The sequence below is a fragment of the Sander vitreus genome, chromosome 3 (assembly GCF_031162955.1).
Source record: "Sander vitreus isolate 19-12246 chromosome 3, sanVit1, whole genome shotgun sequence".
In the NCBI taxonomy this organism is placed as follows: domain Eukaryota; kingdom Metazoa; phylum Chordata; class Actinopteri; order Perciformes; family Percidae; genus Sander; species Sander vitreus.
Window position 1 is genome coordinate 30415774 of NC_135857.1, and position 19515 is coordinate 30435288.

General features: G+C 42.3%; 1 protein-coding gene across 3 annotated transcripts in view; it reads right to left on the reverse strand.

The window, feature by feature from the left end:
- bcas3 (BCAS3 microtubule associated cell migration factor) overlaps window positions 1–19515 on the reverse strand; it is a 326574-nt gene that overhangs the window by 215271 nt on the left and 91788 nt on the right. For all 3 annotated transcript variants that reach the window (XM_078246922.1, XM_078246921.1, XM_078246923.1), the window contains exons 17-19: window positions 8404–8528; window positions 8029–8194; window positions 7843–7940 (exon numbers count right to left, since the gene is read on the reverse strand). In XM_078246922.1, the coding sequence (XP_078103048.1) occupies window positions 7843–7940; window positions 8029–8194; window positions 8404–8528 (389 nt within the window). The remainder of the gene's footprint in view (window positions 1–7842; window positions 7941–8028; window positions 8195–8403; window positions 8529–19515) is intronic.

Consider the following 19515-nt stretch of genomic DNA (forward strand, 5'->3'; position numbering starts at 1 on the left):
TAAGTTTGGAAGGACTGGGTAGGTAGCGTGAGAAGCCACTGAGGCTGAACAAACCAAATAACTAATAAACAAGCACCAACTACAGACACTTAAACTGCAAATTTTGTGAAACCCTAAAATATTCAATTTACAATGATATAAAACAGAGCAAAGCAACAAATACTGACATTGGAGGAGCGGGAACCCGACAATAATTTCTTCTCAATAAAGTACTTAAATGATTACTTGAATTCAAAATTGTGGATGATCGATTTTCTGTCGAATGACACTACATACAACTAAAGGACGATGCTAAATACATCTGTGAACAAAGTTATAACAATGTGGCCAAAGCAAATCTCCTATATATATATATATATAGTGCATATATAGTGCATCCAAATTACAAAACATTACTTACGTCTGTCTATCTCGGATATTTCTGCCCCCACCCCAATAAAAGGGGTAAATGGAAATCAGTTTGTCTCACAGCACTGAAAAATGTCACAGGAAGCATTACTTTGGAAGGCTAGGCATTCTTGTGTTGAGTTGTAAAAAAGCTACAGAGCAAGATATCACTAGTAACTGAAATATGTTTTTTTGCAATTTGGGTGAAATTACCCCTTAATGACCCACAGATACCAGATTCAGAGGGAAAGTGAGCTAGGGCTAGTCAGAGAGAGAGAGAGAGAGAGAGAGAGAGAGAGAGAGATTGATTCTCGTGTCATTTTAAAATGGAAGAGAGAAGAACAAAGCCTGTGTTGTGTTACTTATTAAACAAAATCACAACTCCCTTATTTCTTACCCCTGCCCCTACTCGCCCCCCCACCCCTCATTTTTTTCTGACCCTTGGGGCCAATAACTGTTCCCTAATTAATTATTGATGTTCTGAAGCAGTTGGTGGACTGGCTGGATCAGGTTTCCAGTGGGGAGGGCTTTCAATGACCAGAGTCCCAGCCAGGCTCCGGTGTGGGGAGCTATTGGTCATCCCCACGGGTCAAGCAAAGACACAACCCTCCTTGTGTGTATGTGTGTTTGTATATTTGACTCTGTGTGTGTGTGTGTGTGTGTGTGTGTGTGTGTGTGTGTGTGTGTGTGTGTGTGTGTGTGTTTGTGCGTGCGTGTGCGCATGTCAGGAGCCAGACTGACCCCGGCAGTTACATTTATATCTACCAATCTTAGTGTCCGGCTAGCCAGCCACTTGGCCTTCTGCTTTTACATGCTCATTACTGGCTCTTAAGAGACAGAATGTCAATGCAATTTCACAGACAGAACATTTTTTAAGTGCAAACTGCACTCAAGAAAGGAGTCTGAATGTAGCCTATGGCTATAGGCACAGTAGAAATGACCGTGTTTCTTTATTGATGGATTTGAAGAAACATCCGAGAACAAGCATAGCATGATGTCATTGCTTACAAATTATCAAAGAGAAATGGGAAAGGATATGCATCATTTCAATAGTAATAATCCACTTTAGACAAATGTGGAAAATGTAGCACATACATTTTCAGATTTTGAAAAAATGCACTTAATGTTTTGACAAATAATAATGCCTTTCTGGCTCTAATTATGCATTGTTGGACAATTTCCAAAGGGACTCAAAATTAGCATGACAAAGACAAGAAAGGTGACTCAGCCTTTGCAGGCCAAACAGTTTGAGTAACAGATCCATTAATTTTAAGGCTTATCCGATGCCAAAACACAGCAGCGCAATTTATAATATTATGTGCCAGTATTTTTACAATTTTGGAAAGTTATTATTGTGATGATTGCTTGGTAAATTATACACTACCCTTCCAAGAATTGCCACCTTCAGGTGGTGGAGGAGTTTGCCTGTGACCCCGGGAGCTGTGTTGTCAGGAGCATTAGCTCCTGGTAGGGTCTCTAAGGCAAAGTGGTCCCAGGGGAGGGGCCAGACTAAGAGCGTTTCACTGACCCTATTTGAATCGGAAAAGGAATTGCAGCACCTCACCCGGAAAAGGGAAACTGGGGCGTCCTTATGGAGTCAGACTGGTGGCCCGGCCTGAAAAATCTACGGAGCCGCCACCCTGTGGGCCCACCACTGCGAGTCGCTGGGAGGAAGTCTCTGACAGTTGTTTGTTTTTATGCACTGAAAAGCAGCTCGGAGTACCACCAATTGTTGTCTTGTTCAGCGTTATGCCAACCAAGCTAGCGAGCAATCGCGGCAGTACCCTGAGGTCGGCATTTAACTGCCGGTAAAACTCTGCTGAATGACTTGCTTCAGAAGGGTTGAAAATCTGCAACTTTTCCTCTTTAGCATTTAGCTAAGCGCAGTGCCATTGCGACCATAAAAAAACACTAGCTATCATCCTACCCAGCACAACCCACTCGTCAAAAGTCGTCACATCCAGATGCAAAAAAACTAAATGGCGACATCCTTATCTCCAAACTCGTGGCTTCAAAACAACAGTCCACAAACCAATGGGTGATGTCACGGATGCTACGTCCACTATTTTTACAGTCTATGGTTGGATCAGTTTACGCGAGAGGCTACCGAACCAACCTTGTTAACCCAAATGTGGGGTTAACTAGGTACGTCTGGCTGAGCCTCAGCTCGCGAGGTCTTCAACTCCCACCTCCGGAAGAATTTTTTGAGCATCCCAGATGAGGTTGGAGAGATGGAATCTGAGTGGGCCATGTTCATTGTGGAGGCAGTTGTTAGGAGTTGTGGTCGGAAGGTTGTCGGTGCCTGTCGTAGCGGCAACCTAAGAACCCGCTGGTGGACACCAGCTTTTAGGGAGGCCGTCAAGCTGAAGAAGGAGGTCTTACGGAAAAGCTACTGGCCAGAATTTAATAAAACTTGGTTGAAGGGTGTAGCATGGGCTCTAGGGCATGGCCTTGGCAGAGGTCTGTGCTCTCCAAGTACTCTTATAGTTCTATATAAAGTTTGCATCAATGCGATAAAGAATCTGTATTTCTCAGGTATTTGATCTACTGGATTAGCCAAAAACAGTCTCAACAGAGTCTCATCTGCTTAGTTTATCCATAAATAGAGAATGTTTATAGATTTTCTAGAAACATTTTTACATTGATATATATTGATATTTTTCAGCATTTTCCTACATCGCAGAGGAACAGATTTGTTGGTGTCACCGTCTTTATTGACTGTGCAGAGAGTGGTGTTTTGCTGTGCTGAAGGCCGGTAGCCAGTGACCTGTTAGCCAAAGCAGTGAAGCAGGGAGTCAGAACAAGAACAAAGGCTGCCTAGGTATTGATGTAGCCCGACCTCCTGGGGCCTTGGGCCAAGGGCCAGACAGGCCGATCTTCAGGGCTAGATAAGGGACTAACAATCTGATAGATCTGGCTGCACTGTGGACAGAGGATAGCTGTCCCGTCTGAGCTGGCTGCTCTGTTCACCTTTATCTCTTTCATTTGTATTTTTTTCAAGAATCATTTTGTTAGCCTTATTTTTTTTTTCTGTCTCTACTTGGACCTGCTGCACTTTGCTACCAGAAATTTCACTTGCTATGATCCCTCTCGACTGCTCCACCTGTCTCTCTCCTTTTACTTTCCTCTCTTCTCGCTTTCGTCTTTTGAGTAGTACTCTGGCAGATAGGTGCTGGCAAACTGACAGACTGGGATAGCTTAGTCATTATATATCATTCAAGGCATATTTGACTGACAGTTCCTTCATTCAGCCAGCGCTACACTTACCCCATCCTTTCTCTGCTTCTCTTTGATTACTGACCCAGTCATGGCGCAGTGGTTTCTCTTTACCCAACGCCTGATGCTCCAAGGCCTTCATTCTGGCCCCTCTCTCGGAGCAATTAGATCTATTGACAGGGCAACTGTGGCTGGCCTGTCATGGGCCTCAAATTCCCAAGAGAGAAGCCAAGCCAGCCAGTCAGTCAGTCTCCACAATTAGCACAATATATGACAGGTAGGGAGGGGAGAGCTGCAACCAAAAAGCATAGCCTCTGTTGTTGCCATCATCGCCAGGCTCAAAGGAGCCAGCCAGATATCCAGGTGGTAAATTATTCACCGTTTTGTTTGCTTCAGAGTAACTTTGCGGCGAGGGGAAGAGGTGTTGGAAAACATACTGTGGACAGCTTTGTAAATATCACCCCCACAAAAAATCATATGTGGAAAAAACTCACTCTGAATAAGAAGTCTGAATGTAGCTAATGGGGGTGTGATAACCTCACATTCATCAAAGTATAGACACTGTTATGATAGGGATTAGAGTAGTCGTTCTGTTATTACCCAGCTCCAACACCTCTGGCCAAAAGAAAAAGGGCCTATTCACCCACTTGCCTAACAGACAAATTGGTACTTTTGGAGACACAGACAAAAATTCAGTGTTTCCACATCAGCTATAGATAGAGGATTCCCCAAACACTAAAAACTTGGCTCAAGACTGCTTTTATTTAGCCAGATCGTACTACAGCATCTCCTCTATTTGTGAGTATACTGTATAATGTGTGTCTCTTTCTTCTTATCTCTTGAAGGCAGTGCTGTATGTTGCTGTCCTCTGCAAGGCTGAGTGCTGCCAGTAGCTTCTACAGATGGACAGGTGGAGATAGTGACCATGAAGTGGCGCCACTGCTGCCTTTTATCATCCCGTCCTGGAGGCTCCGGTCTAGCCTGACCCAGGCCCTTCCTCTCCCCTTCCTATTCCTTTCCCTGCATACTGCATTTTTAATCAGCCTGGGTCATCCAATATAGAGCCACGAGACCAGAGACCACGGACTGTCAATCAAGCACTGCCACCTCTACGCCTTGTCTCACCTTTTCAGAGACACAATCGGTTTGTTAGCCAATTAGCTGAAGGGGATATGTATATAGATGTCTTACCCTCATTCTTTGACTCTTTCAGTACTTCTGATTCTTGTCAAATAGTCAAAACCTTCTTGTCTCATTTCCTCTCTTGCTACTTGTTTTCTCTTGTGATGGTTGTATCAGCAATGTAAATGAGACCTACATAGCACAATTTGTTCTGCAAGTAAGAATTGTGTGTCTCTTTAGTTTCTTCTGCAGCAGCATGATCTTTATGCTCAGCAAGAGGCAACTGGACAAGGGGCGTATGGCTGTGCTGTAATTCATCCTAAGGATAAATTGACTCTTTCTCCTGGATCACTTCTCCGCTGTGCTGCCAAGCCCTGGAGGAAACGGCAGAGGAGAGGGCTAGCAAGGGGATGCATGCTGAGAAAGGATGTTGAGTTTGTGCCCGGGTGCAAAGCGCATAAATGGAAGGTTACACTCCAAGAGCAACTCAGTCGGTGTTGGTGGTGTCTAGGACGCTGACCCGGGGGGAAAATGGCATGAGCACACAAAGTGGGTAGAGGGCTGAACAATTATGTTTATAGCGTCGTGACCTTGCATTGGTTCACATTTGGTTGGTTTGGGGAATAAAGAGACAAGGCGGTTTTATCTGGCTATTGTTAATTGGATGTAAATGTTAATGCAATGAATCTCTCTCATTATGCAGTCAGTTATGCTGCCCGTGCTGGCAGAGAGAATGGTGGAATAAGCTGATGCGCATGCACGTCACTCCAACGTGTCCTCATCGCTCTGACACTAGGAGAGACCATTAGCACTAATTTGAGAAAATATCCTACCAGTTAGACCTGGAGCACTGCAGAAGTCAATGGAGACGAGTAGAGAGATTAGGGTAAACACAGCTACCGCTTGCCCTGGAGTAGCCGCAAGAGCTAATTACAGAATTTGTGTGTTTATAATTATGGAGTGAGCTCAAAACTCCAGCATATTCCAGGGGGTGGATTGATTCCGTGTGTGGCCATCCGTGTGGCTTGTGCACTCTGTGCTTTTGCGAATTGGCCTTTCAGAGGGCAACCTAAAGTGCTCACTACTCTGTACTTGTTATTGAATTAGAGAGTTTAGGGTGTCAGCTAATTGGTCTGAGTGCGGCATCTTATATCATAGTGCTAGCATGTCCTGAAGCCAGCATGTAGTGTGGCTGGCAATGGATGGATTCAAGGTGCAGCACAGAACAGAAAATCTGGGATTACTTCTGACAGGGCTCAGAAGATATGAAATAGTAAAGATGGTGGAAGTATCTTTCACTGAAGTCTTTGAGAAAGGAAATGTCATTGCTGCTGACTGGAGAGGTCTCTTCTCAGCATGTGGCAGCAATAAGAGGCGGAGGACTGGCTTTCAACAGTCAACATGGAAAATCAGCAGGGAATAGGGGTCACCCCCTTGACTAATGATGCATATAGTACATACAGAACAAAAATACATGGCTGTGTTAGCCTGTGCGACCAAAACATACAGAGACCTATATTTTTCCTATATTTTGATGCATACATGTAATAAACACAATAGTACATACAGTACAAGCAAATACACCAAGGACATCAATGCTACTGGTATTTAAACTCCCTTTTGTAGCAAATCAATATTTTTTGCTAATAATACTTCTAGTTAATTTGACAATGGTGTATTAGGATGAACGGGAAAAAGTGAACTCCTTGAGCATAGCATTTTTATTTAATATTCAATGAAAAAGCTGAGAAAAATCTAAAAGTAAAAAAATATTTAGCTGAAATGGTTGATTTATCTAAATTTACCAAGACAAAGGATTAATCAGAATAAATTCAGAACTGATGAGGTACAGAGAGCCTGGTTTCTTGTATGCTTGTAGCACTATCATAATGTTTCCTTCTTTATTAGGACCCCAATGAGATTACACCTGAAACACGATCAATTTAAGCTGCCTAAAGCAAATCTGCATTGATATGTATTGGTCTCTATTACTTTCATTGACTTAAAATACATTCATACTTCCATGAAATGTTACTTTGCATTCTAATTGAACACAACCTGATAATGTGAATATGCTATCCCCAATACCAATTTCTACAAAAAGAAAGATTTGGTCTGAGACTGTCTTATCAATTGCCTGGAACATTTTTATTTCTGTACTTTCAACTACGGTCATCTATGAAAGCATATGGAGTACCATGGAGTTCTCCTTTAACTACCCACCCTTTGCCCTCCATTCTGTACAATAGAGGCCGAAAAAAAGGTTTGGTCTCCCGAATATATTCACTTATCCGGGATGCCTCTTATAAAACCCTCCCCATCTTACATGTATGGTCTAGCGATCTGGAACACTACATCGGAGATGATTCACTGGACTGGGAAAAGATTTGGTCCACGATTGTCTTTGCTTCTAAAAACCCGGACCATCAACAGATCCATTTCAATTATACCCACAGGACTTACCTCACTCCTAGGAGAAACTTTCTCATGAATCGTTTAACATCTCCAGTCTGCACCCTGTGCTCAGATAGGCTCATACATGCATATGTATCGGGAATGCAAGGACGTGAGGCTTTTTTGGGGTGAGGTCTGTGCTACTTTATCTAATGTACCGGATGTCACTGTACCATGTTCTCCCACTGTGCTACTCTTGAATGATACCTCCCCACTAAAGATGACATGTGGGAAAAGACGTATGCTCTTAACAGGCATCACTGCTGCCAAGAAGTTGCTGGCTTTACGCTGGAAACCTCCACATACAATCACTAAGTCCCAATGGATTAAAACATACATTGACATAGTTGATATGGCGCTATCAGTGGCAAGAATGCAGTGCTGGAGCTGATACTATTCTAGTGTGGCAAACAATGGCAGATAAGATTAAGGAATTGCTGTAATTACTACCTGTAAATGCACTTTTCTTTTCTTTTTTTGTTACGTGGTCTCTCATGTTCTGTAAGAGTTTTACAGAGATCCAGGGTTAAGGGGGTCGCCTCTACATCTTTTTTTTTTTTTTTTCTCTTCTTCTTCTTCTTTTTGATTGCAATTTGCCTGTACTGGTGTCTGAATGCTGTACGTGTTTACATTTAAAATAATAAAGATTTGGTTAGCACTTACCAGCCAGAAGATACTGATAGTACTGCACCAGGTCTGAGGCCAATACCAAGGGGTGGTTGGAGTTGAATGGTGGCTGCAGCTCATTCCATTGTGGAGTCCTGCTCCAAAAGACAAATCAATTATGAAACTGAGTGTATTAGAGGCAATATTTTCTAGAATAAAATGGTCAACACAGTGTTATGGTACCTGGCTAGAGTCCAGCAGGCCCTTGGACAGGTGCTGAGCTCCAAAGGTGTGTCATCGCTAATCTTTTGAGTAATGCTAATTGGCCGAGGCTCCAGGACATGCTCCACCAAGTTACCATAGCAACTGATGATGTACAGCGAGTCGACAACCAACTGCCTGGACTGATCTATGAAGGGGATTGGAAATAATGCAGTGAAAAATACTGCTGCAGCTGCTACTTAAAATAATTATTATAAAGTGCATTATTGATAATGAGGGAGAAACTGCAGGCAGTTAAACATTTGCCAAGGTTTAGTATCCAATTGCCATTTGGTATAGAAGACATGTTTGGACTTGGCCAGGATATTGACCCTAAAAAAAAATGCAAAAAGTAACCTTTCTCTCTTTTCATGTTGGGGTTGGTGATGAACCAGGAGCGAGACGAGGCAAAGATGGCGGCCACACAGAACTCTCCTCCACTGGACTTGCTTGGGGAGATCTGAGGGGGCGGCTTAGCTTTGCTTCAGGAGGGAAAAGAGTACAACGTTGAGAAAAAAGTAAAAATTGTACTGCAGAGTCTGGTCTCAAAGGTGCTCCATATGGTGTTAGAGCTCATAGGGCCCAAACTACCTGTAACTGACCGGTTAAAATCCTGTAACGAAATAGGACCATGGAGGAGGAAATTGCTAATTCGAAATTTATACCAAATTACAGTTTTGTCAAAATTAGGACCAAATTTACCATAAAACCCTGTTGTTGAAGAGCAGCACACAATAATTTCCCCTTACAAACTGACTTGGTAGCACAAAATGTAAACTACATAAAATATATAGCACCTTTGAGACCGCGATTTAAATGTGTGTTTGTTCCATGAATGATAACAACCAGAATCTGAGAAGATTTTTACAATATACTGTAGCACAAGACATGTAACACCTTGGAGGCAAGTAAATGAAAATTTCACAGCAACATCGCACAACACAAACTTTAAAAAAGTGCTTTGCATGCAAGGAGCTAAGCAAGGGAAATTGAAAATGAATAAAAACATCCACCTAAGTAGCAGAAAATGAGAAAAATGTTATTTCTCTGACATAAATGATGTATATCTAATATTCAGAAAATAACCAAAATAAGTCAAAAACTTAAACAGCATATGCCTTACAAAATGTCCACCTGCTCAATTATCCCCTACACACACAACGCAGCCACCATTCTAGATCATCTTCCGGTGTGAAAAGGAAATGCAGTTTTTGTTTTGTTTCTTCAGCACGAGAGGTTGCTGCTTGGGAGGGACTAATAAACCTTTACGTCACAATGGATGCACAAGATCGAAAGAATATTTTAAATAAATACATACAATATTTATCACTCAATGGAACATGCACCTCACGTCAACAGTGTCCATGCTGCCTTATGGCTGCATCACTTTGTGCTGGCCAAAGGAGAGAATTTATTGGAAGTCATTGGATTATTCAGCATGTCAGGACTGTTTAAGAGGAAACGGACACAGAAAGGGTTTTCAGCTGAAATAGGGCTCCCCATATGGTAATGATCAGAGAACAGTAGCGAGGTCTGGTATTATTGTCCGGCCTTATAACCAACCTGGACAGTAAAACGTGGTCACAGCAGATCAGGCATGAGGTGGGCTAAGCGCTTGAAGACTCACGGTGGTGTCACACACTCCCAGAGGGATGCTTAACCTTGACCTTTGGAAACCACACTTCACCTCTGTCTACACTCACTAAAAAAGACAAAGAAATTGATGCAGAATTTTGTTTGGGGTTTTCCCTGCCATTGTACGGCATCGGTGCAGCATCTCAGGGCCCTATTTTAACGATCTAAGCACATTTGACTAATGCGCTGTTAAAATAACAATGAAATGCTGCGGTATTGACTTCAGACCAAGTTTTTGTTGGGCAATGTTGGATCACTTTCCGCTGCCTTAAGATAGCAATACGCCAAGAATTCACCTGAACACACACCCTTGTTAGACCAGCACGCACATGGGCGCAAAGATGGGCGCAGGTGCGTCTTAAAATAGCAACAACACTTGTCGGGCTTTTGCTAAAGCCGACAAGTTCCAACAGTTCAGGACACACCGCAAAAACTAGTGCGACGAGTCGATGGCCGACCGTTTTATCTTAAATCAATGTATTTATTTTAGCTGAATTTTCACAGATGCACAAGTGTTAAACATGAAATCTCAAACACTTACGCAAAGGAAAAAAAAAGAAAAAAGAAAAACTGCAGCATTAACTTTCATTGCCTGCAGGTGGCGCAAGTGTTAAAATCGCAGTGGTGGCAGCATTTACACGTCTACATCAGCAGGTCTAAACTGCTGCTGCTATTACTTTGCTACTGAATCCTATAGGAGGCGTTATAGAATGCTCTTAAGGCAGTTACACACCAACCAGACGGCCGACCCTCGGCAGAAAAGACAGTTGGACTGATCAGTCTCCCCGAGTTGGTCAAAAAAGTGCCTCAGAACACACCAAAGCGACGAGACGTGATACGTCTCCATAACAGCATCCGGCGCTAATCTGTATTGTCGCCCCAAAAAATGAAAACCGGCAGCTGATTGGACAAACGCGTCACGTGGGTTTGTTTTCTCTGGAAATTCAAAGACTGACTGTCATGGCGGCTTGTTCAGAATACGATCTCATATTGTACTAAAATATTTCACTGAAATGTGTTTCTGAAAACATTTTAAGCGAGAAATAGGCCGTGCAGTTGCTGAATCTCTCTTCATTTCAGATCAACAAAGGTCAGTTTAAAAGATTTTCGTCAGATTTTGAGAGGCTTAGTCACCCTCATCCCGCTTGCCATTTCCGGGTGAGTCCCGACTGCCCTGTCTCAGACTGAGCATGTCAGGTCGGCCAAAATGAAGGCCGACAGCCCCTCGGACTGGAGTTGGCTAAAATGAAGGACGACAGCCCCTCGGACGGACGACGGCACAGAACACACCGAACAGACTCGAGTCACCGACCTCGCCAGACTGTCCGACGGCCGATTATCGGCCCGGTGTGTAGCTGCCTTTACAATGACCGAATAACCCTCCATTGTGGAAGGTGTGCAGCCTGCAACAAAAACTCCATACCTTATTGATACGTCTGCCTCAGAGTAAGCTGAGTGTAAAACTAAGTAAACAATGTAATACAATGTAGTAAAGTCTGTAGTTCAACAGTTATGCTTGTAGGTGCAGATGGTGTGACCAGTAGTTCAACTAACTTTCACAGTACTATGCACTGAAAAATCTCTTTCTGTTACCTGCCTTCAGACTGCCAACACCTCATAAATTACTCTCTGGATGCAATGAGATGTTGCTGTCTTTGTTTGGCCAACACTGTGTGCAAGAGGGATCAGGAAATAGGAAGTGGTGACGGTAGTCATAAGAAAGGCCTCAATACAAGTTTCGTAGCTTGTATTTATTAGTGCTGGGTCAAGGGGAGAAGGCTGAATAACCAAATATCCACATTAAGCCTAGTCTGTGAAAGGCAGATGGAGAGAGAGATAAAGTCACACTCAGGATATTGCATTGGCTAACTCCAGAGCGCCCTTGTCTTCTCTTCCTCGGGCCTATTCATTTAACAAACAGGTCCAGTTGACTATCCACTAGCTATGAGGGAGTGTTTCCATTACTGCAGTTTTCCCCTAAGCATGTCCCCCTTTTTTGCCTTTTAATCTCAACAATCCCGGACTAGAGTAAGGCAAATTAAAAAGAAAATGCAATGGGAAAGATGAAAATAGACATAAACCTATACGATATGTATAAACTTTCAAGAACTGTGATCCATTAAAGTTAAACTGGTTTTATAAATGTTAAATGGCAAGGCAATATGGGAAACAAGGGATCTGTTGTTCACAAGACACCATATGGCTTTTGTTCATTGCTCAAGAGAAGGAACAGTAGCCTATTCCCGACTTTGACTGTGTGGTCCTGCAAAGTTGCTGCAAGTTCTGTTTTGGTGAGGTGTTTAATTGCCGAAAAACACTGGCGTTCCATCTCTCCCATTGCTGGAAAATATGTTAAACCCTCAAAGGCCCTGTGGTTCACTGGTTTCAATAACCCAGGCGACACAAATCCTATTTCAGAGCAAGCTCATGTTGGTTTTCAAGGGTGAGAGCTTGGGGCTGATGAATATACCACAGAGTAACATACACTGTGTACTAGAAGATACTCTAACCTCCTCATAGTCTTCATGTTTACTTTGGACGTAAATGAAAGTTAAATAATAAATGAAGGAAAAACATTGTTTAAATCTGAAATGGTTTTCTTGACGGAAGAATGACAAATCAGCAAGAAAGGACTTAGGTGGCACAGTCCTTATTATTATTTGGAGCCATTAGGGTTGCAACCACATATACTGACCTCACACACCATGTAGCAAGCTATAACACTGGCTCTCCACTGTGGTCTCATAGCTGATGAGCTGGATTTGGGCCTCTTTGAAGAGGCCTCAGCCAGCGCTGAGCCTGCCAACAGGACCAAGGATCGCAGATGCAGTGACCACTAAAGTTTATTCATCTGTGTTTTAAATCATCCTTTTCTTCTTGATCTCACTTGAAGTGGTTTAAAAGTGTTGAGGTTTCTGCCCTTATGACGGAGAGGCACAGCTCCAGCAGAAAAGGGCTTAATTCTGTTCTCCATATTGAGGACAGAAACCAGTTTTTGGAATGAACCAGTGGTAAGGGAGTAGGTTGGCCAATGGCACCAAGTTACAAAAAACATAACCTGATATCAATAAACTATAGACATACTAAAACATCAATAAACAAATGGCAAATCTATTTTTTCTTCCTCCACAAGATTTTTTTTTTGGTACTATTGCCCTTTAGCAGGGAGTGGAATCCATTTTCTTGCAACTTTAATTCATTGAAGACTACTCATGTCATTTCTACTTTTAATTTAACAAATGAGGACTCTTGGCTGAGCTAATAGCTTTTCCTCAAGGGCATAATTCAATCTGCGACAGCAACCATCAAAGTCCCTTTGCATCACTATGCCTGGGGCTAACGTGAGGCGCCTCTGAGGGGGTATGGAAGTCCAGAGGCAGCTTCCATTTATTTTCAGGGGGCCCTGCAGTAAACAAATATGATAGAGCCTACTTCAGCTGGCCATCCAGTGAAAAAGAGCTGTATGGCTGTCGTTGCACTGATTGTGGGCCATGTGGTTAATTCAAATCAGAAAAGGAGCCGGTATTAAGACTACAACCAAGAAGGGAGAGAAAGACAGAAGAGAGGAAGAGAGAGAGGGCAGTCATGTAGAGGACACATCCTTCAACGTCACATTTATTATTTTACAACAGCCCTTGGAAAAGAGGCAGCCTTGGGGCTGTGTCGAACACACAACACTAATGACAACCACTGGGGAAACTCAGCGAACATTGGAGAGTGGCCATCACCATGGAAACTATGATTTTTTTCTCTTCCTATTCCTGATACTTCACCTGTGCCACACTAGATATGTAAGTCTTTGGAGTCAGATTGTGCAAATAATATTAAATATATTGGTGTATGCCCATGTATTTGGTCAGAAGGTTGGAGTCGTTAAAAATACATGCTGAGAACATGAAATGGAAATTCGAGAAGGCATGATACAGTTCATGGTATCCTGGAAAAAGAAATTAAATGTGGGCTAACCTCTGGGTAAGCAGATCTTGGCGAATGGACTGTCATAGCTCACGTCTCAAGACATACACTATTAGAGAAACAATATAGGTCTAACTAGCTCAAATTTGAGCGGAAGTCGGTTACTGTGAGGGTCAAGATTCCGATGCTAATGATGTGTACCTTTGAAAAGTATATGCTCTGAATTCACTAAGGGCCTAAATTAAGCGGGAGGTGGATGAAGACAGAAAGAAAAAAGCTTCAATTAAAAAGTATGAGTGACTGCCCACAACAAAAGACGAAACCCAAGACTTGGGGAAGGCACCACATGCTATTCATTTTCTTAAGTGAATGGAGTCAACAGGGAGGAGCTGGAGAGCAGGGAGCCGGGAAGGGAAAAGTTCACTTCACTGAGCCACTCAATCATCTCTCCATAAGTGACTCTGTCATAATGGGGCTTCTTTTAAAAGCTTGCAAGCATCTGATTTCACAAGACAGCGTTGAAAAGAGACTTGGCTTTAGCCCCCTGCAAGAAAACGTTCCTTGAATAGGAAGATACTGTGCCCTCTAACATTTGAATTTCAGTGAAGGGCATTTAAAAATTAAGTTTAAGTTTAACTCAAACTTCAAAGGTGAAAGTAAGTAATTTTGAGATTATTAGCCTTAAAATCAGATTCAATTGCCTTCTTTTATTTTATTTCATTCATTATTCAGTCTGACTGTTTTCTGGCTGGGAGGGGTAGTCATTTTACCATGACAAATCAGTAGCAAGTGATCTGTCTCGCCAATGTCATTTTTAGCCAATGTTGAAGCTGTGTTAGCGGTTTCTAAGAGCAGTTAATGCTTTTTTCTTGACAATTGAAGGACAATTCAGATTTAAGGGTTGTTCTTTGTGTAACCCGACTTAAAATAATATTTACAGCATGGGTAATGCAAGTATGGATAGGGGACCATGCTTCTCGACTCTTGAGGACCTGGAGTCTAGAAGCAGATGCCAAAACTGTTTTGTTGGCATCGAGGACACTAAAGGCTCCCCGTTGCTGGATACAGCCCACCGTTCCCTAGCTCCCAAGCCCAAACTAGGACCTCCTCCGTGCCCAATGATTGTCAAGGTCCACCACTTTCAGGCTAAACAACAAGCCCTTCGGCTTGCGAGGGAAAAAGCCCTACTTAGCTTCCGTGGCCACCCGGTGTGCAATGCTATCTCCCCATCACATTACCCCCCCCCCGGAGTGCAGAGGAGCGGGCCGGACTGGATGCTGCTGACACGCATGTCAGTTGTTGAGTGCACTGCAGCTGTTGAAATGCTGGATAATGCCAGGATGTGGCAGAGCCTCAATAGTTTTTAATAATAGCGTCTAATAGTGTGCATATATCACAAAGTACGATTTTAGTTTTCATATAGTTTTTGTGTGTAAAATCGCTGCAGTGAACACAAATGCTGTCAGTGCACAGAGGGCACTGGAAGCAGTCTTCTCCAGTCACCTCACCTGGCACATCTTCACCACCAGCACATATGGATTGTGTAATTAGCAAAGTCTGGAAATAAAGCCAGTGACAGCTCTCGTACAATCGTTACACTCCAAATCCAAGTTCACAAAACTTTGTGAAAAAAATTGTGTTCACCTATCAAACTTCCATTTTGAAATGATATTCTAGGGTGGGGGATACCACTGATAACCGCGACCATTTTGGCAAGGTGTGAAGGAATCAGTCTGATTGCTGGAAACATATATATACTGCGGTGACACTCGTGCATAATGCTGCATGATGTCGGTTGTTGCTATGATTGACCGTAAAGAACCACTGATCAGCGGGCTCAGTTCTATGCATCAACATTCATGAGGTGCTTTGCATTGACCATTTATGGTTGAATGTGGGGTGGGATATGAGGCTAATCCACATGTGGACAATTCTAAGATTGATTGATTGATTTGGGATTTATGAAGTAAAATTGCGCACTGGCAGGCGTACGCAAGATTTTAGAAATCAGAATATATTTTTTGGCATCTCATTTGGGCATACGCAAACATTTACTGTGGATTCTACGCACGGTTTTATAAATGAGGCCCATGTTGATGAACTCTGAAGCAGAAAGTATTTAACATACATAGAGAGGCTGAATAATGAAAACAGTGAGCCGAAAGATGATAAAATGCTCGGGTAATAATTCTGTGGGTTTATAACTTTAAGTGACATCTTTCACATTCCACATAGTGGTTTGAACCATTGTAATAATAAAATACTGATTGGTCAAACTGTAAATTAAATGATTTAGTTCTTATTAACTAAACAGAAAACACAACTTTAGTCCTTTGAAAAGTACATCACTCCCATTTCTATATCCACACAAGACACTGTTCACATTTTTACCAGAATATGACAAAGCACAGTTACTGCGTGCAATTTTTTTTTTTTTAAATAATAGAATTGTGCTAAAAGAAAATTTGAACAACGCGTTTTTCTTAGAAAAACATCATAGAAGGTCTAAACAGAGAGAACGAAAAAGACAAGAAGTCAGAGATGTCATTTTCTAGAGGGTGGCTCTAGTGGGCGGTTTCGAAGAAACCACATGGCAACCAAACAACAAGTGCTATGGCATTGCCCTACAGTATGTCCCTTAGACTACCGCCTATGACACAGACCTAAAGCATTCCGTTTTTTTTTTATGTTTGCCATCCTTTCCTATAAAAGTTGTTCGTTCACTTCAGTACTGTAGTTGCATTAAGACAAAATGTTGAATCATCCTACAACAAAAGCTCAACATACACAGAAAAAAGGTTTGCAAAAAACTCAACAGCAAAAAGAAAAAGGATGAGAAAATGACAAACACTCCTCTTTGGGATTTCGCCCCCTTGAGGAATGACTGCACAGACTCTGTAGAATGTGTTGGAAATATACCAGGAGACAAATGAGAGGTAAAGGAGGTGGTGTGCTCTGGCGGAGTATTCAGTTGCATGCTGCCGAGGGAGCCAAGGGGGGAGAAGCAAAACTCACCATGGAGTTTTAATGGCAAAACATCCCGCCCCAAAGAGGTAGGGTCTTCATGAGAGGGAGGGGGAGAGGGGGGGGGGGGGGGATACAGAGATAGACGGAAAAAGTATTATTAAACTAGCACACTTGAGCAAACACACGTTTCAAATTACATACTTTTTGACGTGTCTGTTTAAGTGCACAACACATATGAGGCAGGAAACAGAATGTCTGTGCGCTAAGATGGATTTGAGAACCTGCGGGATGGCTTGATGATTCATCTGCTCAAGCTGCTCTGTAAAGTGTGATACCATATATTTGGCAGATGCAGCATGTCCACAGACTTTGTTTTTTTTCCCCTCAGACATCTGTCATGTTTTTCTTCTCCCTTAACTTTAAAGGGATTGGGTACATGTGCAGAAACATGTAGGTCTGAATCCGACCGTGTAAATACGGCACAGAAAAACGATGGGAAACGGTTCTGTTGAGATAGAGGAAGTTTAAGTATGAAGAGTTTATCCAATTTGTATAACAACTGGGGACACCAATAAAACTAACAGCACTCAGGCATTGTGAAGACAAGAAGATGTGTTTGCATGCAACTTCTTTTTTTAGTGTGAGCGTGTATTTATGGCCGTGCATTGTCTTTTGAATGTGCGTGTGGGCAAATGTGTGTTTACTGTGATTATGTTAACAAGTACCCTGTCCGTGCGTGTGTGTGTGTGTGTGTGTGTGTGTGTGTGTGTGTGTGTGTGTGTGTGTGTGTGTGTGTGTGTGAGAGAGTCATTCAGAGTGTAGTGTCTTTTTCAGGGTGTACTTCTGTCTATCTGTCAGTCTGTGCATGTTTCTAATGTTTACAAGACATTAGGAGTGGGAGTGTGTTCCTGTGTTTATTCTGCATGTCCAGAGATAGTGACAGAGCTCCGTAAACAGTTTACAGTAAATAAGCCTTTTCCCTACAGCAATAAAGGTCCGATGAGACTGAACTCTGTCCCCACCAGCCAACCTCCCCCAGTCATGAAAAACGGAATCTCCAGCCAACCAAAGTACTCTGCAGCACTTCTTTATTTTATCGCTTTCGCTGCATCCGTCTGGGCCCTCCCAACGATAGCACAGTCTTCAATTAGTCTTGGTACATGGATGTGTAGAAAAATGTTCCTCTGGGAGACAGGGAGCAACAATTTGGCCTGGAATGTCTTACTCCTGGAGTGCATGTTGAGAAATGAACATGCTGGTTGGTGTAACAGAGGCCCCTGGTAAACTGCCACTTATCAAAGAGTTGCAGAGGGGGGTGGACAGTCTGTACCATCTACCCTCCGCTGAGCCTATCGAACCTGCTGACTCTGGGCCTCCAGCTGGGTAAATGGATGGATTCCAATGGGAGAGTGATGGACAAATGGGGTGAGATCTCCATGGAGGTAGCAAAGGCCAAGTAGGCTTTGGGGTTTACAAGATGCCACTTTGAATTTCTCCTTCCTTCTTTCTTGGAACGTAGTGTCGTATTGTTAGGAAAAGGTATTGTTGGTGATGAGAATTAATGGCAGAAGTAGTTGAAGAAAAACTAAATATCCAGTCAAAAACAATACTGAGAGTGTTCTGGCTCATGGAGGCCTCTATTTAAAACTCACCTCAAAAAGTAACCTCTGTTCGTCACATTCATCCTTTTAGAGTTATTAATAATAGCACAACAGAAACTGAAAAGTTTAAATTTGAATTAATATATATATTTACAGTAGAATGACTGTACTTTGGACATGGACAACTTGAACAAAACACTAAAAGAAAAGTATCATCAGTATTAGTGCAAACTATAAACTGCAGTATTCTCAAAAATAAAAATATATGCAGTGCTACAAAAACTCATTAACTCATTAACACAGTAAAACTATTTACTCTTTGTTGCTCTGTAAAAAACGGATAAACACTCAAGCTGACAATACAGCTTAACAGCTACTACACCTTCCAAACCAGGCTGTCGTGGGTCAAGTGTCAGCTGAGAAATTATTGTCTCATGTCAAACAGCTTGTGCACTAAAAGCACCTTCAGGTCAGGTTTGGAACCTTGCTGGTTAATCAGGGAAATTAGGTCAAGGTGGGACCAGCAAATAACTTTTCTGACGTAGGTTGTGCTCACTATATGGTGTCCCTGAGAGCTAATGAATCCCGGTTGCACCCGGATTGTGGTTGCGCCTGCTGCCGTGGTACTGCTTGAGGCCCACTGCTACTATTCCTATTATTAGTCATATTTCTATTATAATTAATGCTATTATTGCTAATATTAATATTATATTAAATCCACTGCTACTGTAATTATTATTATTAGTACAATATATTTAGGTAACCCTGTATTATAACTAACTGCGTGTCAATCACTGCTCATGCACACACATTCATTCTCCCTCGTGGGGGGAGGGGCTTAGGAGACCGTGTTGGGCTTTAGCGGAAAGGGGGGAGGGACTGAGAAGTTGTTGATGGTCACATTTTTTGGCTAAGTCCTGGATCTTCGCAATCCTACCTACAGCACCTTTAAGTACTAGTGAATAATTACCAAATGATTTGTCAACCTTCAAGAAATCGTTTGCAAATGTCAATAAACATTATTTGGATGGCTATTATAAAGTTGCAACAGATGATTATATCTATCTATCTATCTATCTATCTATCTATCTAGCTACACAGTTGCTAGTAGCCAAGGAGGACACGGTAGATTAAAAAAAGAAGAGGTAATTATCTTCAGTCGAGTTTCTGCGAGGGAAAGTCAACGGACACCACCACAATCTTCTGAACATAGTCATACTGAGAAATACAGAGAGAGTTGTGTGGAGCTGATAGTCTTAATTAGCTTTGTAGCAACTCATTTGGCAATGGCTTGAATGTAACTGACGTCCATTAATATTAAAAAGTTACGCACTAAAGCTTTAAAGTAGAT